General features: G+C 56.8%; 1 protein-coding gene across 4 annotated transcripts; it reads right to left on the bottom strand.

Annotated features, from left to right (window-relative positions):
• Nucleotides 1-424: 424 nt before the first annotated feature.
• On the bottom strand, nucleotides 425-22,382 carry SLC45A3 (solute carrier family 45 member 3). 4 transcript variants are annotated; one of them, XM_069459630.1, is made up of 6 exons: nucleotides 20,658-20,751; nucleotides 18,969-19,105; nucleotides 6,914-7,308; nucleotides 5,247-6,032; nucleotides 4,336-4,601; nucleotides 425-2,162 (listed from the first exon to the last, which is right to left on the bottom strand). In XM_069459630.1, the coding sequence occupies exons 3-6, from the start codon at nucleotides 7,086-7,088 to the stop codon at nucleotides 1,725-1,727; spliced, it is 1,665 nt and encodes a 554-aa protein (XP_069315731.1). In that variant the 5' UTR covers nucleotides 7,089-7,308; nucleotides 18,969-19,105; nucleotides 20,658-20,751; the 3' UTR covers nucleotides 425-1,724. The 4 variants fall into 4 exon arrangements, with proteins under 4 accessions (XP_069315731.1, XP_069315732.1, XP_069315733.1 ...); XM_069459631.1 differs by lacking the exons at nucleotides 18,969-19,105; nucleotides 20,658-20,751 and adding an exon at nucleotides 22,323-22,382; XM_069459632.1 differs by lacking the exons at nucleotides 18,969-19,105; nucleotides 20,658-20,751 and adding an exon at nucleotides 21,336-21,657.
• Nucleotides 22,383-23,714: the final 1,332 nt, after the last annotated feature.

Here is a 23,714-nt window from a genome sequence, read left to right as displayed (position 1 = left end):
GGTGTGAACCAGCGTAAAGGGCACGAACCAAGGCACAGTGGTGTCAAAATTCTCGCCACGCACATGCCAGGTACAGTCCCTATTGTGGTTGATGGGGGCTTGCTCCATCTCCTTAGCCACACAGTGAGCCCTTTGAGAAGGAAAATGTCCCCATCCTCCCGCACCTCAGACTCTTTTTGACCCTCCTCCTCTACTCCCAAAGGAACTCCCCAATCCAGGGTGCAGCCAGCCTCGCCCAGTGGACACACAGAGTGCTGGTCTATGGCTCCATCTGCTGGTGGCGCTGGGAACTGAGGCTGCCAAAAGCCAAAGGTCCCCATGAACTGGGAATTGAAAATGATTTTAGAGAGATCTGGTTCTTGAGCCTTAGAAAAGACAACACATGCCAATTAAACATATAAGAAGCCTTTAATTTCATCACCATAAACATTATACTCTGATTGCTCACATACAGTATAAAATATTTACTCCGCTAAATAAATAAGACGACATTATTGCAAACGGCACTTAAACCCCCCAGAGATAAGACCTCCTTAGCTCAGGCAGGGGGTGCTCCTGAGTTTCCGTGTGAGATTCCCCAAGCACAGATATACCCTGGGGGCTGAGATGGACAAAGGCTTGAGGAACCACACTTTGTGCTTCTGGTCCTGCAATGGCCCCAAACAGAGGGTTGTGGAGCCAGTGGGGAAAGAAGGGGCTCGGGCAAAGGGCAGTGCCTCCATCGCCCACCCCTAGAGGGAATAGGGGGAGTGAGGAGTGGGAGGAGGTTAGGGAAGCTGGTGAGACCTGAAGCCACACCCTCCACCTTCCCTCAACACCCCTAACCTTGGGTAACAGCATTTGGGATATCAGGTGGGATGCGTAGAATTTCCAAGGTCCTAGGCTAGGCATTTTGGGGGGCCAGACCCCAGGAGAAGGGGACTCTGGCAGTCCTCTGCCCAGTGACCAGCTATCTCAGAAGACCTGGTTGTTGGAAATCCCACCCTACCCAACTCCTAGACACCAACATAGAAAACTAGCGATGGTTCCCTTCTACTTTGTTAAATAAATAAGTTAAACATTTCAATGCCTGTGTCCTTATGATGGCAACACAGGAACCAACAAGCCAAGTCCTGATAAAAGGTGGGGGTGGGGAATCAGCAGATAGGCAGTGCTATGGACTAAGGGGGCTTGGTCCCTGAGTTGCCTTGCCCCTCAGGACTCTTTCCCCCCAAATAACTTTCATACTTTCAAATCCCGTGGAGGAGAGCTTCGTACTAGAAACTCCCATGCAAGAGCTACATTGGGGAAACCTGCAAGATAAGGGGGCTTGGAGGTGGCAAAGTTTACTCAGCTCCCAAAATTTCTTCTCTGGATATGTCTCGACCAAGATCCCGGTATCAAGCTGGATACTAGCTGTTGACCCTGAACCTCAGTAATCCACTTGCAGAGTCCCACGTTCCAGTGCACGGAGCTAATCAAATGCCCTGCCCTTCTGGCCTCCCTGCAGAGGTCCAGACTGAAACCCATTTGGAAAGCTGCCGGTCGGCCAGCCCTAGAGACCAGCTAGAGGGAAGCCCCAGTCCCCCAGCTGTGCAGCTACGCACCTCGCCGCCACAGGGTGGCAGCAGAGAGCCACACCATTTTGGCAGCAGCAGACACTGGAGGGCGCCCCGCGGCCCTACGGGCTAACTGGACGGAGAGCCGGGACCCAGGGAGGCAGCGCCCCCCCCACCCCAGCGTGTCTACACCGAGTACTTGGCCAAGTCGCTCTTGTCAAACACTACCTGTGTAGCAAAGTAAATGGCGACCAGACCCAGGCCTGCAGCAGACACCATGTAGGCAGTGACAGATTGGCTGAGCTGGACGATGGAGCCCATAAACAGGGACGGGGCCACCTGGGACAGCAGGAAGGCACTGTCCAGGATGGCGAGGTCCAGGCAGATGCCGCGGCCAGGAACGACCCTAGCCTCCGTCGGCTCACCCACCACCACACGCATGGAGACGTCGCAGGCGGAGGCCCCGCAGAGCGCGGGTGGAGGCGGGAGCAGGCCGCTGCCTCCAGCACCCACGTGTCCGTTGGGGAAGGGAGCCCCAGTCTTAGGGCCTGGCAGGAAGCTGGTTGTCAGGCTGTCCTCACTGCCACCACCTCCAGAGTCCCCTAGGTATTTAGGCAGGAACACCTGCGGGGGAGGGTGAAGAAAAGGGGACAAGGACAGGTGTGTACCCAGGCACAGGGATCCCCCGGCTGTGAGAACGGACCCTCGCCTTCATCCCAGGGGCTGGACGAAACCAGTCTGCGGGCCTCGGTGAAAATCAGGCCGCAGGTGAGGAACTGAGGAGGCCCTACTTGGGCAGGGTCTAGCTGGGCCCCTCCTCTGGAGTGGCAGAAGGGTAAGCGGCCACGGAGGGAACAAGTGTGAAACTAGAAGTCCAGGTCTCCTCTAGCCTTTTAGGACAAGCAAGCAGCAAACTCAGAACTGCAGGGTAGAAAGAGAACAGGACCCCAAGGTAAAGGAAAAGACACAGAGGAATGAAGACAGGTGGGAAGAGAGATGTCTAAAACCAGAGGAAGGAAATCCAGTCGAGGCCCCTGCTGGCCCAACCCCCACCCAGGCTCTCCTATCCCTCTTCCCGCCTGCCTGCCCTCCCCTCACCATCTGGAAGTCCTCACCGTCCTGCGCAGAGAGAAGCCCTTCCCGCCTGGGATCCCAGGCCCCAGCCTCGGGGCAGGGAGGATCCCAGGCCACCAGTAGGAGGGATGGCCCTGTTCCCACCTCCCCCAGCCCCAGCTGTGCTAATGCCCAAGTCCAAGCCCTTCTCACTTCCGTCTCACTGGCTGTCTGCCACAGATCAGAGTGACTGTGTCTGGTCGACCCTCCCCACTCCTGCCCTGCCTCACTGGCCCAGAGCCTCCTATTTAAGGACAAAGCCAGGTCTCATCTGACACTGTCCCTCACACCGGGCAGTGTATAACACAGGAGAGTTCTTGAGTTGGCTGCAATTGCAAGCTGGAAGCCACGGCAGAGCTCAAACCCGACACCAGGGAAGCCCACGGCTCATCATGCAGCTCAACAAGTGGGCAAAGGAGCAGGCGGGCGGCGTATGGGGCCAAATCTCCATCAGTTGTTGCTATAACGGGCCTCTCAGATGCTCCCCTGCCTGCCTGCCACCCCAGCAAAGACCAGTGAGGCTGCAGCCGGAAGAGGTCCCCGAGGACAGACACGCTTCTCAGTACGGAACACGGTCCCTGGCACAACAGCATGTGCTCAAGCTTGGCCTCTGACACCAGCCCCTGTTCCCCCAGCCCAGGGCAGCAGAAAATTAGAGGCTGATGAAGGTTATCGGTGAGCCAACAGGGGTCTCAGGAATCAGGCTCCCCCAGCCAAAACCTTAGGCCTTCCTCCTCCACACCCCCCACCCCTGCAGGCACGGTGCAGTTAACCAACCACAGTTTACCTGCTGCCCGCTCATGAGCTACAGGGGCAGGAGCAAGTCTCCCCTGCACCCTGGAAGCTCCAAGAGGGCAGGCCTGCATCTCCTTCTGCCTTGGGACACCCCAGCTTCATGCCCCTTGGGGCAGAGTTCTGCACCCAGGGCTGCAGTGAGGCCAGTGGAGGGGGACAAGGGTGACCACAGTTCCTGGGTCAGGAGGCTTCCCACAGAAGGGAGCCCCTGGAGGGCCTGGCTAGTGTGGGCAGAGCAGGAAGGAGGCCCCCCAACTTGCACAGTGCCCAGGTGAGCGGTGTCAGGTGCCAGGTGTCAGGCCCAGATAGCCACTGTGGGGGCGGGGGCGGGGTCGGGGGAAGGGGACAGAGGCAAAGGAAGGAGGCAGGAAAAGCAGAGAGAATTAGACAGAAAAGGAAGATAAACCAGAAAGAGAGGGGGCAGGAAGGAGACTTCCCCCTCTGAGACCAAAGCAGGGCACAGGGCAGTCACCCTGCCTCTCCCTGGAAAAGGAGAGGTGTTCTAAGGCCAGCCTGTTCCCACTCGCCATCGCCCCGGAGGTCATCTGATCCAGCTCCCTGTCTCTCTGTAGAACAACCAGCCCAGACTGAGGGCTTCAGTGAGCTGGCTCTTCCAGATTCCCACCTGGCTCTTCCAGATTCCCAGGAAGGATTTTGCATTTCCTGCAATCATCCATTCAAGTGCTTCTTGGTCCTGACCCCAGGAAGTCATTCCAAGAATCTAATCTACACTCTTCTTCCGCAGCCCAAATCTCTGGTCCTGGGGCTAGGACAGGCTTCCTCTCTGATCAAAGGAAACCTCCGAAGCCACCGGCCAGACATCAAGTCCTGGACTAGTCAGCCTCCCCCAAGCTCCTCCGCACTCCTCCACCCAGCAGCCACTGAGTACCTGCTTCTCCCGGTGGTAGAGGGCGGCCAGCGTGTAGGGCAGGATCTGCAGGGCCGAGAAGGTGAACCCGGTGAGGGCAGCGGAGGCTGTCACCACGGCCACACTGTGAGACAGGCATGTGGCGCCAGCAGCCACGGGGAAAGCCACCACACTAGCCAGATAGACTGCCCGGGTGCCGAATCGCTGCACCAGCCGGTCCATGACCAGAGAGAAGACCAGGGAGATGGCGCACTGCAGGAACAGCCCCAGGCTGCCCATCCGGACGCCTGCAGGGGGGAGGAGGCGTCAGACAGGGTAGGGAGCGGCACCATACTGTCTGGGGGGGGCTCAGCAGTGAGGGCCACAGGCACCTGCTGCGGGCCATGCCTGCTCCCCAGCACCCTCCCCATTCTACCTGTAGCACAAGAATCTGGGCTCTTCCACTGACCCTCAGGAAACACAGCCACAGCCATTAGCTAAGGGCAGGGGACGATGTCCTAAGGGTTTACTGGGAACCTCAGCTTTGGGGACAGGAGGGCGAGAGGGAACAGAAAGATAGTTCTGCATAGGCTTCAAGATACTTCTAGAATGCCTGAGCTGCAAGGCACTGGTGAGATTTAGAAAGTCATCAGGGGGGCAGAGGGCACACAGAAGCTGCAGCCAGACCTCAAACGCAGCCTTGACTCCTCCACTCCCTCGGGACCCTGAACACGCTCAGCCTTTCAGCCCGGGGCAATGACTCCGACTGAACTCTCAGAGCGGCCAGGGGCCCCACTGGAACAGCAGGCAGAGCTGTGCGGGCAGGCTGCGTCCACTTTCCTTTCCTGATGGGGAAGTCGGGGCCCAGGCACGGCTGTGTGCATCTCCCCAGCCTGGGAGGTGCGCAGGAGGGCAGCTCCCACAGCAGCCTCCGAGGACTGCAGGGGCCTTACCTTCGTCATAGTGTCTCCGGGCCTCGGTGCCTGGCTCAGCCCTGGGCACGCCCCGGTACAGCCCCTCTCCCACGAAATCTGTGTAAAACAGCGTGAAGGTCATGAGTGCCATCCAGCTGCACAGCTCGGCCACAAAGAGCCGGCGGAGGGTCCGAGGCATTCGGCAGCAGAGCTGATGCAGCCGGGGAAGCAGGGCGCCCAGGTTCCAGAAAGCCAGGCGGGCCCGGCACGGGCAGCAGCGGGGCTGCACAGAAGGGACCGACAGCCCTTCCGCCGGCTCGGCCGGGCCCAGCGCTGCCTCCTCAGTCACTAACAGTGTGGCTGCCACACAGGTGAGGAAGATGAGCGTGAGCAGGCCAAAGAGGCACTCCTCCTGGGTGCCCAGGTAGGGGGCCAGGGCACTGGCGTCCCAGTCAATGGCGGGCAGGAGGTACCCCAGGCAGCCCCCGAGGCTGATCATGAAGGCGTAGACGGAGTAGGCTTGGCGACAGTGGTCCGGGTCCCGGAAGAGGTCGGAGAGCAGGGCCTCCAGTGGAGTGAAGCACACCTGGCCACAGAAGTCCAGCAGCCCCACACCCATGATCAGCAGTGCCAGCTCCAGGGGCCTGGGATCCGGGCACAGCAGCCCTGCCAGCCAGCCGGCCCTCGGGATGAGAAAGAGGCTCAGCAGGATGCCCAGGGACAGGGCCCAGATGAAGGGCCTGCGGCGGCCATAGCGCCCACGCCAGTGGTCACTGGCTGAGCCTAGGAGTGGGACGGAGACCAGGCCCAGCACTGGGCCGATGCCTGCAAGAGGGCAAGTAGTACGAGTCAGTGGCTGGGACAGTTAAGGGACAAGGGGGAGGGGAGCCAAGCTCCTGGAGAAGGATGGAAATGATACCACACTGAGGGCAAACTCCATACAAGACACTGTGCTAAGTCTTCATAGGGAGCCTAATTCATCCTTCATGACATAGGTATTACAAACAGCCCTATTTTCAGATTGGGGAAACTGAGGCATGGAGCAACTGATGAGTGATACCTATGCCAAGGCACAGAGCTTCAAAGGGTACGAGGGAGAGTTTCAACAGGCAGTCTGACTCCAGAGCCTGCAATCCTTCGGGGCCCCCTCTTCCTGGGGTTGGGGGTGTCACACAATGGTAACTACTTGCCTTCTGTGGCTTTTGCAGAATTCATCTGCAGAGTCAGGAGCCTGCCCCCTGTCCTAGGGGTAAAAGCTCGCGTTGGCCGGGAGACATTAACCAAGTCCCAGCTCTACTGGTCAGCAGCTGTGTAGCCTTGGCTAAGGCTCACCTAACCTCTTACGGGCCTCCGTGTTCTTCTCTGTAAAATGGATCACCTCAAAGGGTGGCGGTAAGGGTTAAATCAGGTAATAGACATTAATTATAAAAGGGCTAGGCGTAGACAAAGGGTAGGAGTAACTTCTCCAGTGTCTCCTATGAGTCATGCAGGGTCAGGGATACAGAGGTGACTAGAGTATGTCCCTGTCCTGTCTTCTCTCTCTTGGGGCACCCCCTCAGCCCGGGGTCCACCTTCGGCCCAGCAACACCTACCCACCAAGCGCATGAACAGCAGGCAACCACCTCGCCCTCCAAGCAGCTCTCTGGGCAGAGGTTCTCCTGCCCTACATCCCAGGCACAGGAAGGAAGGAGGATGTCGTGACTCACCCAGCACCATGGTCATGAACTTCTCTTCTACTCCGACTTCTAGCAGCAGGGGTGGCACGTAGGTGATGCCTGCAGCCAGGCACACCTCCAGGCCAAAGGTCAGCAGGTTGACCAGCAGGAGCTGGGCTTTCCGATGCCGCAGCAGGCGGCTCACCCACAGCCTCTGGATCATCATGGGCTGGGCAGGTCGGGCTCTGCCACTCACGCACTCCAGAACTGCTCCGCCTCAGCTCTGCTCCAGGGGCCCAGGCCTCTCCTCACTGCCACCGACTGCCTAGGAGTCAGCCAGGCGCCCATGTCTGCCAGCCGTCTGGGGCAGGTCCAGCTTCTCAGCCCACGCTAAACACCTGTTGCCGTGGGGCACCTCGGTGGGGACACATCTCATTGCTCAGATCCTGAAAGGGCGGGAACAATCACAAGCACACAGAGTGTTAAGTCCTGGGAGCCTGGTTTCCAGGATTTGCTCTAATTTGTCTGAATCCTGTTCACTCACAGGCCAGCGATTGGCCCTGCCACCTAGGTGCCACCCCCTGCTGCCCAGCCAGGAAATGCATGTTAATATTAGCCTAGGGCTGACATAATTGATAAGGTAAATATGATTTTTAAACCTCAGCACACTCCAAAGCCAAACAGATGCCGGTTATTCTGTGCTTGGCAATATTTGCAACTGCCCTTGCCTGCTAGGATGGGAGTCGGGACAGAACCAAACCGGCTGAATTTCTGGTTGCCCAGGCCCGGCTATCAAGGTGCCCCAGGAGACCCTCTGCCAGGCCTGGTTTGTTTGCTTTTCTCTCTCCACTTCCCAAAGCTGAGCTGTTCAATTCCCCTTTGTTAAGAGTAACACTTCCCATTCCGCGCTGCCTGGCTGCCAGCCACGCTGTACCATAACCCCCACCCCCAAGGACAGGGATGGGGGGAAGGGAGGAGAGGCTGTGGTTTGCTGGGTTGGGTTTTAACCTGTCATTGAAACCACTTAAAGAGAGCTCCCCTGGATGAACTTGGGCCCAAAAACCTTTGAGTTCCCCCCCGCCCCCCCAAGTTCAGTGCTCATGGGAAGGAAAGTCCACAGGTGACTGTCCAACTGTCACAGGACAGTGGAGCTGTTCTCGGCAGAGAAGTCTCAGCCTCGCAGGGGCATGAAACCACATCACCTGGCAGGAGCTGTGATGACGCCCGTGACCCCCCAGGCTGGCAGGGTGCCCCACCACTTACTTCCTGGGTAGCCTTTCTCTGCTCCCTAAATGGATCTGTTCTCAGCAGAGGTTCCCACCCCCCTTCCTGACAGCCCAGCGTCCCTGCAGAGCCACCGCTGCTCTAGTCCCACTGGGTGAGTGCCCACCCCGCACCCCCACCTCTGCAAGCAGGTGGCCTCCAGGTCCTGCCTCCCGACAATGTACCCACTGCAGTGTGCTTTGCTTAGAAGTGACTACCGGAGAGGGAAACTCAAGTCAGTCACCAAGAGGAGGTCCTACCAGAGGGCGAGCCTTGGCGAGGTAGGTAGGCAAGAGGGCCCTAAGCAGTCATCCATCCCAAGACAGAGGCAGGGGGCAGAACTTCCTATTGCCTGGAGTGCCTTCCCCCTCCGCCCCGATTCCATCCCAGAAATGCTCTGAAGGGCTGCTACTCCGGTGCAAGGACCACAGTGGCTGAGAGCACCCCAAGCCCCCACTTATCCCCCCACCAATCACAGCACCTCATAACAAAAGGCACTTCAATTTCTTTTATCTTTTCAAATAACATAAGCCCCAAGGGGCCTTGCATGTGACAAGCAATGCCGCAGTGCTCTGAGAAATCAGATGGCCGTCAGTCCTGGGGAAGGGCTGTCCACTCCCTAATGGCCTTCTGGGGCTTCCCAGCTAGTAGATCAGGAAGGAAGGGACTCGAGATAAGGCTGGGTGAGGCTGGGTGACCGGCAGCCTCCTCCCCGAAGTCCTGCACGGACCCACACTTGGAGATGGGGTGTGGGACCTCCTGTGGGGTGGCCTGAGCAGCAGTGTAACACACTGACCCGCACAGTCCCAAAAGGGAGGCAGAGGGACCAGTTTCAGCTGAGCTGCTGTGGGTTCAACTTGAGCCCCTCCCCATCGTTCCATGTCCATAGCCCCCACGGGAAAGCAGGGGGCTGCCCAGAGACCACGGGGTGGTGCCACCTGGCCCGGAAGGAGGGGTTCTGGGTCAAAAGGCTCCCAGCCCATTCCATGCCCCACCTTCGGTCTGGGAGGGCCCTAGACACTCACCTGCTCTGGCTTTAAGGGACCAGGTCCTCCCTGAGCAAACAGACTCTGTCAGGCCTAGCCTCACCCACAACCTGCCCCCTTTTCCAAGCCCTGGTTGCTCCCTGTTATTTAAAATAAATTGCCGCTCTCAGGCAACCATTAATCACCCCACCTGCCTCCCCTCTCCCTTAATCCAGTTCCCCCGTCCTCCCAGAAATGAACGGGATCCTTCTTAGCCCACAAGGGAAAAAGACAAAAAAAAGGAGGGGGGGGTTGGTGAAAAAAGGATTCGCCCCCCCAGATAGCTCATTAGCTGCCTCCCCCTCCCTGGGGTGCCTCTCTCCACCCCAGAGGTTCTTTACCTGGTAACCAGGGGCTGGGCTGCGTGAAGAATTCATTGAAAGGAGTTGGGTAGGAAGTGAGCTGGTTCCAAGCCCGGCTGGGCATCCTCTGTTCTTAGGTTGCAGAGCCCCCTCCTCCCTCTTTTGATTTCTACTCTGCCCTGGGGGGTTCATGGCACACCTGCCACCCCCAGACTTTACTCTTCCCAGCCCAGGATTGCCCAAGCAATCCCAAGCCCATAAGAACACCCCCCTCCAAAGGCCCCCCTTCTCATCCTTGCATGCTTCCTAATGCCCCAGCCCCTCCCCCTACTTCATCCCACTGCAAGGTGCTTAGGGTGAGGGGACTACAGAGGACCCCAACACTAACTCCAGCCACAGGCCATCCCCTTCAGGGCCTTGTTCCCTGGGACACTAACAGAGAAGCCCAGGCCCAGGGCGGCCAGAGAACTCGAAGTCATTCAGTACCGCTTTCCTGGCCACCACTGCCGTCAGCGGCCCCAGGGCACACTTCTCACCGAAGCTTGCAAGTGACAGATCAGTGTTGGGCCCCATCTGTCTGGAGAAACTCCCCTGTCTTCCCGGATCAGAGATACAGGCAAGGGGACAGGGTCTAATTCTGCCCTATACCCTCCAGTCTTGGAGATGCTTCCGACTCAAATCCTCCTGCCCCACTGCTCCTGGAGCACTGTCTGTCTGACAAACAGAAGATCAACCTGAGAGTGCTCACCTGGTGAGGAGCAGGAGGCGGAGGGGCTGACCTCTAGAATGGAAAGGAACAGGCAGCCTTCTGGGACAAGTCCCTCTCAAGTTCCAAGCTCTCCCCTCCTCTCTGCTGCTGTTGCCGGCAGGACAGCAAGAAAGCTGGAGGAAACCCAAGACCTCTGGGAACCTTCACGGAGCTCCGCCCCAGGCCATCCTTCCTCATCCCTGGGGGAACAAACCCGAAACCCAGAGCAACCAAGGGCCCCGGGCAGGGTCAGTGCACCTGGATTCTCTCTGCCCAGCTCCAGGTACTGGGAGACCTACTTGGCCCATGCACCCCAACACGTGGCACCCCCCAGGGCAGGCCATGGGCTCCATCACGACCCTCCGGCCCCAGGCCCCTCTAGACAAGGGTCCTGGGCAATGTTTACCTAATGAACGAATGGCCGAGAGCAGGGGCTGGGTGTACAGAGAAGGTAAAGACTTAAGTCCTCCTCCCGCCACGCGCTCCCCACACACCAAGGAAATTCTAAGCTCAACCCCAGAAGTGGCAACTCCTAAGGGCTCGGAGGTGGCGAGGGGCTCCGATCGCCCCTTCCGGACTGGAATGTCCCACTGCAGACCGCACGCCAGCAGGGAGGACAGAGAAACGAAACTGAGCAACGGAACAAACTTGGCCTGAACTTTGTCCAAAATTCAAAAGACAGAGTGGAGGAGGTGGAGGAAGGCGACCCGAGCCCACTCCCCGGTAGCTCCCTAAGGGAAGGGAGGGTCAGAGGGGGACGCATAAAGAGGCCTTTGAGGGCTTTCAAAGGGGCTCCTGCCACCGTGCGTGGCTGAGGTGGAGCTGGGGGAACAGACTCCCTCTGCTGACAGACAGAGGCCAGAGGGAGCCGGGCTGGGGGCAGCCCCCGCCCCGGGCCAGTGTCAGGCAGCAATTCTATGGCCTCTTTATGCGGGCCAGCGCCCCGCACCCCACCCAGCACATCAAACGGCCGCAGCCCCCACCCTGACCCCGACAGCTCGGCAACCCCGTCCTCCCTGCACTCACAAAGACCCTCTGCGTTCTCACACGCTCCTCGCTCCTGGGGAGGCGGGAAGCGGCCCCTCTACCCTCCACAGCCACCGGAGCCCGCCCCACAGACGGGGAAACCCGGCCGGCAGGAGGCCAGCCTGGAGAACTAATGACTCAGCTGAAGAAAGGGGGTAGGGTCACCCCAGGCCAACCTCCCTCACACACCCCCACCGGGCTGCCCTGTCTCGGCCAGGACTGTGCGGAGATGCGGGGTAAGGGGGACCCCAGCGCACTGCTCCACGCGGAGCTCTCCAGGGTCCTCTAGGCTGGGGGAGGGGGAGAGGCCCTCTCAGGTCTGGGGGTTCACCAGGCCAGCGTCCCTATTACACATCCCCGCCTCTTGCCCCAGTCCCATGGGGGCTGGGTGACACCTGGCACGCTGCACTTCCAAAATGAGCTCTGCTCTCTGGGCAGCTCCATAGGGAGCCTTGGGGACAGGAAGAGCCTGCCTGGGAGACCTGAAGATGAGCATCGCAGATCCCCTGTGTTAGGGACGCTGTGAGGACTCCTACCTGGGCTGCTGGGGAGGGGGACGGACTACACACAGTTTCGGTGCCTTCCAACCCATTCGGTCTTTGATTCTCTGGGCCCAGATATTTCCAAAGCAGGGAGGGTCTCTGCTTTCCCCAGTCCCACCCTAGAAAAACGCAACCGAGATTTGCACAAATAGCTGAGGTCCACGAGAGCTCGCAGGGCTGTCACAGCCACCTGAGGACACTGCAGCCGCAGCAGGGCCATGCAGGGACTCCTAAGAAAGAACAAGCACAGTGGGAAGGGGTCCCCGGCCCCGCCCAGCCTGGCTCCCTAGCTCCTGCCTCCCCCAGGGCCCGCAGGCCAGGGATTTAGAGTTCGCCCTGCTGAGCTGCCTTTTCTTCCCTCGGACTGGAAGCCTTCTGCTTAGCAGCTTGTCAGAGAGAGTGAGGGGGCTGCGGGCCGGGACACAAAGGGGGATTAGGGAGAAACCTCTCGGCCTGCAGAGTAATCCATCAAACTCCCTCCCGGCTGCCAGCGCCGGCCCCTTCCCACTCAATTCCCCCTCCAGCTGCTGCGGGCCCCCACCCCCTCCGGCTCCTGAGCACTGTCACACTGGGCAGCAAAGAGAATCCCAGGCCCTAGGGGGGCAGCGGGGGCACACCACAGACACTGGGAAAAGGGCAATGGCTCCCTCCCCCCACTCACCCCCAATGTGTGAAAACCCAACAGGTGGCAGTGGCTCGGAGAAGAGTTGCTTTTGTTGCCCTGTCTGAGAGCCCCAGTCCAGCTTTGGAAAGGAAACAAATGCCAGAGGAGATCGGGGGAAGGGGCGGGGAAGGGACAGAGCAGCGGTCCATAGAGCCGGCGCCGATCTCCCCTCCCCTCTCGGATTCGGTGACAGGGATTCTGGGGCCGGCCTGACCCTCACCTTGGCCACAGTCAGTCCCAGCCAGCCTAAGCTGAGGCCAAAGCACCAGGACCCTCCCAAGGGTCACCTGGCAATCCCATGGTGACAGTCAACACAGACCCACATTCTGACTCCAGGCACCTGGCTCTCCCAACCAGACTTCATTTCTGAGAACAGCTGCTACCCAAGGTCACACTGGGTATGCCCCCCAAAGCAGGACAAGCAGTGCTCTTCAACCTGGCGCTCCCTGTTCCACCCCAGGGGCCACAGCCCCTGTGCCGACATCCCCCAGGCCCAGCAGATCGTGCAGGGGGACCCAGGTTTGGCAGTCAGCCTGACCTGCGTTCGCATACAGCCCAGCCACTTACTATAACTGTGGTGTCACTTGGCCTCCCACGCCTCAGTTTCCTCATCTACCATCAGTAATAGCAGCCAACACTGAGGTTTACTCCACGCCAGACACTCTGCCAAGCGTTTTAGTCTTCCAGCCATCCGATGAGGTGAGACAATTAACATACCCGTGTCACAGGCAAGGAAACGTCAGTTAATCCCACCAACGTCACAGATGTGCAGTGGGTTTGAGATGAAGGATGTGAAAGCTCCTGGCGGCCACTTCTCCAGCAGCCTGGGCTTCCTCGGCGGAGGAAACCTGGACAGGCCTTTCTCATTCCCAAACAGGGGAGGCCGTGGTCCGGGGAGACCAACGCCGCCCTTCTTCTCGGCTTCCATTCCCCCCACCCACCCACGTGCCTCCCCCACCCGCACCGGAGCCTCTTTCAGCCCCTGCTGCAAGAGGAATGCCAGGAATGCGAACGCCTCCCCAGGTGCTGGCCCCAGCAGGTGAGGAGAGGTCACTGCAACAGGCCTGCCTGGTGGTGGAAGGCCGCGGAGGGTGGATCAACATCCCACAGTGGTGAGAGAGGGCGACTTCCACCCACAGGGAAACGAACACACGGGCTGAGCCCGACCAACTGCCCGGGAGGCGCCTGGCACGTGCAAGGACCTGACATACTGTGCCTGCTCTCTAATAACTCAGTCCAAATACAGAGTAGGTATTTGGTATTCTGATTTCACCAGGATGAACATCTCAGTCTCAGAACTTCACATGCCCAAGGTTCACGCATTCTGGAAAGTGCTCTGAAGTGGGAGCCAGGAGAGTATAGTCCTGTTTCAGCAACTTTTATGGCTGTATAGTCTAGACAAGCCGTTTCACCTCTCCAGGACTCAGTTTCTGCGCCCCGTAAAATGAGAGCTAGTGTAGATAACGTCTAAGGCTCCCTACAGCCATACAGCCATACAGCCATACAGCCATACAGCCAGGCGACTGATCTCACGCCCGGCCCCAGCCCCAGGCAGGTGCTTCTTCCTGCACAGGCGCCCACTGGGGCTCACTGACCAGCCACCGTGGCATTCAGAAAGGGGCTTTCACAGCCTTCCACCAACAAGAGTCAAGGGTAATTGGGTGTAAAGGGCTCCCCCCGCTGCACTTACCCCATCCTTTACCGGCCTACACCGCTCAAATACCAACAGAGTGCCAAGGGTCATCAGTCACCCGAAACCAAACCAAGTAACCAGGATATCTGAGGGCAGAACTGTCTTCTTCTCTACTCTCTCCCAGAGGTGGACTCCATTCCCAGCAGAAATTAGTAACTAAATTCTGCTCTCCTTGGGCCACGATAAATGCTTCCCTATAAGGTGGGGCAGCAGCACCAAGAAATCGCTTGGCCCAGGGTGGGGAAGAGGAGCGAGGGAGGGAACAGGCAGCTTGGCACAGTGTCCAGGCCACTCGGAAGTTCCCTCCCGCCATGCCACCTCTTCCTACAGCCCCTGCAAAGTGAAACCTGAACAGCCTCCCTCCGAGCGAACTTGCACCTTGTCAGTCAGCCTGGCCAGCAGCTCTCTTCATCCTGCACAGCCAATCCTGGTCCTCTCCTTCCGCCTGGCCACCTTTAGGAGTGGGGGCCCCCAGGAAGAGACCAGGGGATTGCAGATCTCTGCAAACCTACAGATGGGCAGAGCCCTGGGCCAAGAGTCAGACCAGGGTGCTGGTCCCCGCTCAGCCATGTCCTGCCTCCAGGGTCTCAAATTCAAAGGCCTCTAAGATCTGATATCCTGGGGTCTGGGATCAGCCCCGTGTATAATCAGAGGGCTGAGCCAGACTCAGTTCTTTGAAAGCGTGTTCTCAAAAACAGTCACTCGGTGGTAAGGTAAGAGTTAGCCCCCAAAGAGACTTTTAAAATTTTCATTAAAGATCTCAAGTTTGCCGGCCGTTGGAGGAGGTACACCCCAGTGCCTGCAACCCAACCTCCCCTAAAGGAAAGAGCACTAAAACCCACCCACCCCTACTGAGTCCCAGGTGTATGTAAGCCCACCCAGAAGGTGCTGGGGATGCAGAAACCCCCTGCAGCTCCCTTTAGCAAAAGGCATAAACCGCAATCAGTGCGCAATGAGGTGGTACAGGGACTAAGACACAGTCCACAGGGTGGGCACCCAAGGCGGGGGGCGTGTCTAGTTCTTCCAGGGCTTCCTGGAAGAAGTGGCCACGATGCTTCGCCTTGGAAGATACGCAGGTAGGCTCTGCGCAGTAGAGCGGCAGAAAGGGGGTGATCCCTTTCCTCCCCATCTTTTGTCACGGCTGACGCTCCGTAACAGAAGATAGGTTAACAAGAAAAAAGCACAACCAACCTATTTGGCTACAGTTTTATGGGACCTGGGAGACTTCAGAAAAAGACCCAAAGACCCAGGGTGAACTACCCACTTCTGTGCTTCGGTTTGAGGAAGCAGGGACAGCCGTGTGGAAATGTGATTAGACCAAAAGGGAATTAGCTTATGGTAACAGACGAAGTGGGGAAACATAGCAAGGCCTGTCCAGGTTCTTCTTGGCTTCTCTGCTGTAGTATTTCTTCCTGCTGCAAATGGGGGAAGACCCCTTTGGAAAGAGGGTCTTATGACCTACTATCAAACAAGGTAGGTCTGAGAATTTCTTTATGGTCGGTTCTTACACAGAAAGGCAGGGGGGAGTTAGAATAGTATTTTTGGGTTGTATGACAGGCTATGGAGAGAGGGGCTCTTGTTTCTATGATCTGCCTTGGGGAAGAGGGATTCTAATTTCTATGGCTTGCCTTGGGGGAGAATGAGGGGCGAGAGACAGGAAGGCATGAGAAGGTCAGAGAGAAACTTTGTTTCTGAGGCCTTCGCTTTGGGGTATCATTTTCTGAACCCCAACAGTAGAAAAGGGAATATGTCTGTAAAACAAGGCCCCTGGAGCCTGGGATTTCTAAACACGCCCCCCTCGCCCCCCAGTGAGGCGTGCTGGACAGAATACCAGACCCAAAACCACGGGACTGGGTTTCAGTCTCAGATCAGGCCTGGCTATCCGTGTGTCCTTAGATGAGTCATCATAATGCCTCCCTGGGCACAAGAAGAGGGGATTCATCAGCCCTGGGCTTGTTTCTGCTTTCAAAGTGGTCACCACACTCCAGTTACTTCCCCTTCCTGGGCTGCACCTTGCCTCCACCCGAACCCTGTCCAGCGTGAAACCCACACCTCCTCCAGGGCCCCCTGGGACCCCAGCCATCAAGCATCCCCTCTCTCCCGCCAATCTCCGCCCTCACCACTGTGCCTCAGCTCCTGGAAAGGACAGAGCACAGGCCCTGCCCAGGGCACGAGAATCGTGGGTGCTCAACAGAAGGCCTGTGGGTGAGGCCGACTCAGGATTCCTGCCGGATGTGACTTGACCAGCATGCCTGGGATTCAAGCAGGGCCACACTCAAGGGATCTGGGTGCTCGGCTCTTTCTAGGGACAGGAGCCAGGAGCGGAGCTCTAGATTGCCACATCACTTGGGATGGGCCAGGCGCTCTGAGCTTGGACACTATTTGCCAATTCAAAGTACACCTGAGATTAGAGAGGCCTTGAGGTGGGGGCACAGTGAGCACAGGGGAAAGAGGAAGTGCCGTTGTGGGCTGGCTGCTCCCGAGGGCACCCTACCTGGCTGGCATCGTCTGGCCCGGATGTAGTAACTGAGGGACTGTGGGATCTAGGAGCAGGAGCTGGCCTCCAATCCCCTTCTTGCTAGCTCATCCCATCTCCCCAAAAGTGATCTCCAGAAGTAACAAAGAAGGGGAGGGAACAAACATCTATTGAGCATCTGGTCTGTGCACTTTGCTAAACATGCATATACCTTTAATCCTCACCATAACCTTGCAAGGTGAATGCTATCATCGTCTTACAGGCAAAGAAATCAAGGCCAATAGGGGAGGCAGGCCCATCTCCAACATCAGAGGCAAGACCCACAAGTCGTTCAGGGCTGGTAGCAAAACTGTGGACTTCTTCCCATGGAGGAGGAAACAGACCATATAGGAGAAAAAGGAATTAAGTAGGAACTTCTGGCCAGGGATCAGGACCATCCCGTGATGGCTCTGTCACCAGCCCCTGCCCCCAAGCAGGGGCATTTAATACACTGGACAAAGCTCTACACTCCAGCTCTATTGCTGGGAGTCAAGTGGCATCAGCGTTCAAGACACTGGGCCTGGTACCAACTGGTCCAGCCTCCACCCTTGCTGCCCAGCAAACAGGGCCACTAACTGTTCAAAGCAAGCCAGGCTGCATTTTTTTTTCTGGACACCAAAGAACAGTGCAAAAGATCTTAAGAGTTGGGGAGGGAGGACAGAGCAGAATCCCAACTTCAGGACACCCTCACCACACAGTTTTCCTAAAAATAGCAAATAACCTTTCTGCATAGAAGGCTCTTAACTTTTTAGGATACACAGTCACCTTCATCACCTCACAGTACCCTCTTCCAACTTGAGGAGTACACTCTTGGGAGGTAGGTAGGGCAGGGGTTTCTGGGCTAATTGAAATACCAGTCACACAGTATTGACTGGGGAGAGACAAGGCCATCCAATCCTGGTGTGATCTTTGCACCAGACCACAAGTTCAACTGCAGATGTGTCATCTATATGACACATACAGTTATATATGGTCTAATTCCCTTGCTAGGAAACTCTGGTTTCTTTCTTTCTTTTTTTTTTTTTTTTTTGAGACAGAGTCTCACTCTTGCCCTGGATAGAGTGCAGTGGCATCATCATAGCTCACAGTAACCTCAAACTCCTGGGTTCAAGTGATCCTCCTGCCTCAGCCTCCCAAGTAGCTGGCACTACAGATGTGTACCACCACGCCCAGCCAATTTTTCTATTTTTAGTAGAGACAGGGTCTTACTCTTGCTCAGGCTGGTCTCAAACTCCTGACCTCAAGCCATACTCCTGCCTCAGCCTCTCAGAGTGCTAGAATTACAGGCATGAGCCACCGTTCCCAGCCAAAACTCTGATTTCCAAGTGCAAACCAAAATGATTGCCTCCACTGTCACCAAATAACAGCAGCTGACATCTATCAAGCTCCCTTTACAAGCAGCTGCTGTGCTCAGAGCTTTACCTACATCAGCTTATTTAATCCTCGCACTACTGTGAGGTAGGTACTATTATCCTCATTTTGCAAAAGAGGAAATTGAAGCACAGAAAGTTTAACTTGCACAAGAGGAAATGAGATTCAAACCATTTTGCCAGAGACCAACATCTTAACTATTCATACCAACTTCCCAAAGTCCAGGACACCTTGCTCCCAATTCAGAAATAAGGACTACAGAAAAAAAAATAATAATAATAATATTTGTTGTTGTTTAAGAGAAAGGCCCAAGAATTCCAGGCTGGGTGTTACTATCTGTTCAATCACAGGTGATAGTTATAATAGATATAGCTGGTACTAGTGAACATTTATTGAGCACTTACTATATATCAGGCAGTTAAGAGCTCTACATGCACTGTTTAATAAAGCTATAATTTTTAGACTTTATAATTATATATTTACAAATATTATATCTGTTATAATTTAATAATTAACAAAGCTATACAGTAGGTATTATTATCATTCCCATTTTGTAGCCAGGAATACTGAGGCTTAGAGGAAGTAACTTGCCAAGCTAGCAGAGCAGCCAATATATAGACTGCCTTCCTACAGTCTGGGTTTTTATCCATAACGTTGTGTCATCAGGCTGTAATGGTCCAGATGATAGTACTTAAAGTTAACTTCATTTCCAGAGCGCTCAGGCCAGCCCTGCCCAGGCTGAGAGCTCCAGCTCCAACTCCAGCAAGGGGAGAGCTGGAGAGGGGCCTTCATGCAATCCCTCCACCACCCGGTGGCCTGGGAACTGCCTCAGTGGGCCACCAGGGATCACTGTCCAGCTCCTCCCCCTCCTCCCTCAGGGCTACTCAGAGCCAGGAGGGCAGGGGGAGTTCATGGCACACCCCATGAATACATAGGAAAACTCCCCCCAACACACACCCACTAAACTGGGGCTTGTCTGTCCACAGCTGTACATTCATCCACAGCTGTATTTTTATCTTCGGACTCATCCTGCTGACTCAAGCTCCATTTTCTGAGCACTTTTAGAACAACAGAGTCCTGGCTCCACGACAGGCCTGGTGGGAGGAGATAAGGGAGGAATGAGGAGATGGGACCAGTCCAACAGAAGGGCCCGTGACCTCAAATTATGTCCCACTTATCCCCTAGGATATGTTGCCTTATGGGTTTCTACAGGCCTCCCAACTAGCCTGTACCCTCCCCGTCCACCCCCACAGACCAGCCGGTTCCCCACATCTTGAGCAGGTGAGTCCATACCAAACCCGTCTCTGCTCTGAAAGATCTGCTAAGTGCATCAGGAAAGGTAGCCAGAAGCCCCCAGGACCTCAATCCCAGCCCTGAGCAAAGCTTCCAGGAGCCCAGCAAGGGTCACTCTGGGCCCTGGTTTACTGGCAATGCCCGGCTGCAGACTCCAGGGCAGCAAGACAGCAGCTGGGCTATTCTTAGTCCCCACTCCACTGGGACTCGGTCAGTGTAACAGCTGAAGGGCGAGCCCTCGCCAGGTACCCACCGTGCCAAACCCCTCCCTACCCCAACTCTGGCCCCTTGGGAAAAGAGGAAGCATGGGAGACCGCCCCCTGGGGAGGGGGAAAGCCGAGTAGGTCAAGAGTGTCCGCCAGGAACACAGAGGCTAATTCACAGGTCAAGGGCAAGAGAAGCTCACGGGACTCCAGTGCCCGAGGGGAATGGGAGACTACGGGAAGGACTGGCCCTCGCTCAGGGCTGCAGGTCCCCGAGGCTTCGCCAGCAGGCCCGCCTCCGCCCGAGCCTGGAGCTCCGACGAGCCGCACCTGATGCCCAGGTCCCACCACATCACACCTGTCTGCTGTTGGGAGAGCTCGCACCATCCCCACGTGAACCCGGGAGGCGAGAAGAACACAGCCGCCTCTCGCCTCCTCCCGAGAGGGATGACCGAGGCTGAAAAGGGGGACACCAAAATACACACACGCAGCCCAGCCCAACTCTCTGCCCAGAGCCTCGCCCCAGAACTAACGTCCGACAGGGCTCAGTCCCTTTTCCCGCTCGTTGCTCCCCAAGAAAGCTGGCCCGAGCCTGAGCACCCCGGGGCGTCCCGGCCGTCGGCCCCTTTCCCGGCTCCCCCAAGTCCCGGACTGTGCGCGCCCCAGTGACTCATCCTGCCCCTTTCCGGTGAAGCCCAGACAAGGGAAGAAAATAAACGCAACTTTCCAAAGAAAAGTCTGACGCGGGAGGCTGCAACAGGAGCGAGCGGCCGCTCCGCCAGCCGTCGGCCCGACCCGAGCTCCGGGAGGGGCCGCTCCCCGCCCACCCGCCGCCGGCCTGGGACAGCCCGGGCGCCCTCGCCCAGCCCGCCCTGCGCGGAAGAAAGCGCAGCTCAGCGGGGGATCCGAGCGGGCGCTGGGCACTCGGCACCCGCCCACGGCAGATCAGGGTCGCGCCCCCCGGCGCCCGCGGCTGCGCGCCCTCCCGCGGGATTGGCGGGGACTCGGCGCGCAGCCCCCGGGATGGCCACGGCGCGGCCCCATCCCGCGGGGCGCAAAACACGCGACACCCCGGAGCTCGGCGGCGAGCGCCCCTCCCTTTCCCGCGCCGGGACCCTCTCCCCTGGGAGAGGAGGGGGCGCGATCCTACCTGGCCGAGGCGTGCGGCTGTCACCCGGGGCCAGCGCGTGCAAGCTCTCCTCCCCTCCTTCCCCCCACGCGCGCCAGCCGGCGGTTTTTAAATCTCCAGGTTACTCCGCGGGGGGAGAGAGCATGCGCGCTGGGGCTGCCAGGAGGGGGGCGGGGCGAGGCGGGACGGAGGTGGGGGGTGCTGGGAGGGGGGATGGAGGGGTGGGGCTGGTACCCAGGGGAAGAAAGCCGGAGGTCTCCAAGCTGTCTTTGTAGCCGCGGCCGCGACGGGCAGCCCCCGCGTGGCTCCCAGACTGCCCTATCATTACCTAGGGCAGTGCACCGCCCCCTCTGCCGCTCGCCACCAAAACATTTAGGTAAAAGCGCCCCAGCTCTGCGGGGCATCTCCCCTCCCCGGAGCCGGTGCGTGCCAATCTGGCCATCCCGATCTCCGAGCAGAGCTGGACCCCACCTGTCCAGGACCATCCCTTGAAAGGAGATGTCACATTCTCCTGGAGTTACTCTTCCTACTGTTGGCTACTCTCCATCGCAGATAGAGCTTCCTTGTCCCTTTCTGCTGCTAAAAGCCAAATTCCTTTTTTTTTTTTCCTCCTTAAGAGTGTGTATGGGGTAGCAGGGATAATAAATTCCCAGTAAAATATGACTTGTGTCAGCTGTTGAGCAACGTCCTGACAGATACCTGTTTCCAGAATGCCTTGGACAGGACTGGAACCGTGCAGATAGGAGGCAGATTAACTGGAGTCCCAGGCTGGCCCTGGTAGTCGGGGGTCCGCTTCCCAGGTGTGTCTCTTCTCCTCCATGGAGTTTTAGTAGGGTAGAGAGAAACCCAGTCTAGGCGGGTTGTTGACTTAAATACTACAAAATTGCAGAAAGATGCCTTTGAAGGGGAAGACCTGGTCCGCCTTAGCCCTGGACTGGGCATTGGGGTGCTGGGTTCCAGCGGTGGCCCTGTGTCAACCAGCTGTGCGATGTGGGGCAAGTCCCTTCCATGTTCTGGGCCTCTGTAAGAAGAGGGAGTTGGAGGATCTCTAAGGGCACCTCCAGCTGAGAGGCAGAGGGACGGAGAGGAGGAAGGGAGACAGAGAAGGAAGAAGGAAACAGTGGAGCCCTGGTGGGGAAGAGAGAGAGTAGAGAAAACTCAAGAATCTACCTTCTGAGTCACTAAACAAGTTTAACTTGAAAACGGTCTCAGCGTTGACTCCCTGGGAGCACACACACCTCTAGCTGGGGACTCTCCTGGCAATGGCTTTCCAAAGCCTTTGGCATACCCATTTGTGGCCAGCAGAAAGACTAGGGTGGAGTTCTGGATCCCTGAGCTGGTGTCCCCTCTGCCCCAGGAAATAGGACAGGAGTCAGGGGGAATTCCAGGTCAGCTGGAAAATTACAGAGCCAGGACAGAGTCGAAGGTGGTATTTTCCAAGCTTGGAAAAGAACACTGGGAGCAGGACAGAGGTTGTCCCACCACGGAGGAGTGAGAGCCCCGCTCCCTCCCCACCTCCACCCGCCACTTCTTGCCAGGGCCCTATGTGCTTTATGCCTTGTGACACAGGGAAGTAGAACTTGAGGGCTCAGGAGAGTGAGCACACAGCGTGGATCCCACCCAGTGGCCCGGCCATCTGAATAACTACCCAGTCGGTGGCCCCTCCCTAAGGTGACCCTTCCTCACCAAACCAGGTAGATGCACTCTCCAGGCCCCACTCAGCACGGGGTGCAGCAGGGCCCTCTGCTCTGAAAATCCCCCCTACTCTCTGCTGCTGCAGCCTCATGTGATAATAATACTAGTTAACCATTACTGACTGCCAGGCACTGTTTCTCAATATTTTTCGTATATTAACTCATTCAATCCTTCAGACATCCCGAGAGATGAATACCATTTCAGATACAGAAACTGAGGCAATTCCTCAGTCTAGTTGCTCTCCCTCCTGCCCCCTCAACCCCCCATCCACACACACAAACACAGTTTCTGGGCTCCAGAAACAAGGCAGGGGCAGTAATCCCTCCCCTGTCTAGCCTGGCTGGTGACTTCAGAGCCCTAGAGAAAGTCATAGCACCCATGCTACTCCCCAAGGTGCTGTGTCAGTCTGGGCAATTAACAACTTCTCTGGGCCTCAGTTCTCTAGTAAGTCAGCTATAGGAAAACCACCGTGTCCCTTTCCCTTCCTTCCTTCTCCCTCCCCCACCATACACACATGCACATAAAAACCCTATTCCCTGGCCGCTTCCCATTTCTAGGAAATGGGGGATGACGTGAGGAGCAGGCCATCCTTGGGGAACTGCTAATAGTCTGGCTGGATATTGGAGAAACCAAAGACGCTGGCAAAATGCATTAGCAGCCTCTACACCCCCCACCCCCTCCCCATTATCCTCGGGCTCAGAGCAAGCATCCTCCTCACCCCACAGAGACAAGCACAGAGCAAGGAGTTCCCTTGCTGTTCCCATCTCCTCTTGCCGCCTCCATCATCCAAGGGCTGGGGTCCACTCTGAGACCCCTTCGCTTCCTCCCCCGCCTGCCCAGGATGAGGGTGAGCGTGACAGCTACCAGCAGGGCCACCTCTTGGCTACAGACTTGGAAGGAGGAGGGATGGGTCCCCTGGACCCAGCAATTCCATTTCTGGGATTTCTTTTGTGGCAAAATAATCAGAGATGTGTATATCAGAAGAATGTAAGAGTTGTTCGTTACATCGTTCTTTATAATAGTGAAAAATTAGAAGCAATTTAAATGTAGAGTAATAAGCCATTGGCTAAGCAAATCCACACACTGGACACTATGTTGCCTCTAAAAACGATGACATAGAATAATTTTAACAGTCTGGGGGAAAGTTTGTGATATGTTACTAGGTGAAAAAAGCTGGCTACAAAATAGTATGTACAGTAGGATATACATTTTTAAAAATTACACATATATTAATGCAATGTGATCGGACTGGTGGAGTCTTAATAAAGTCTATAGTTTAGTAAACTTTAGTAAACAAGAATTAGTACTCCACTAATATTAATTTCTCAGGTTTTTTTTTTTTTCTTAGACAGGGTCTTGTTCTGTCACCCTGGCTAGAATGCA

This window comes from Eulemur rufifrons, chromosome 27 (assembly GCF_041146395.1).
Source record: "Eulemur rufifrons isolate Redbay chromosome 27, OSU_ERuf_1, whole genome shotgun sequence".
Taxonomy (NCBI): domain Eukaryota; kingdom Metazoa; phylum Chordata; class Mammalia; order Primates; family Lemuridae; genus Eulemur; species Eulemur rufifrons.
Note: the sequence above shows the minus strand (reverse complement) of the source record. Positions and strands in the feature narration are given on the sequence as shown.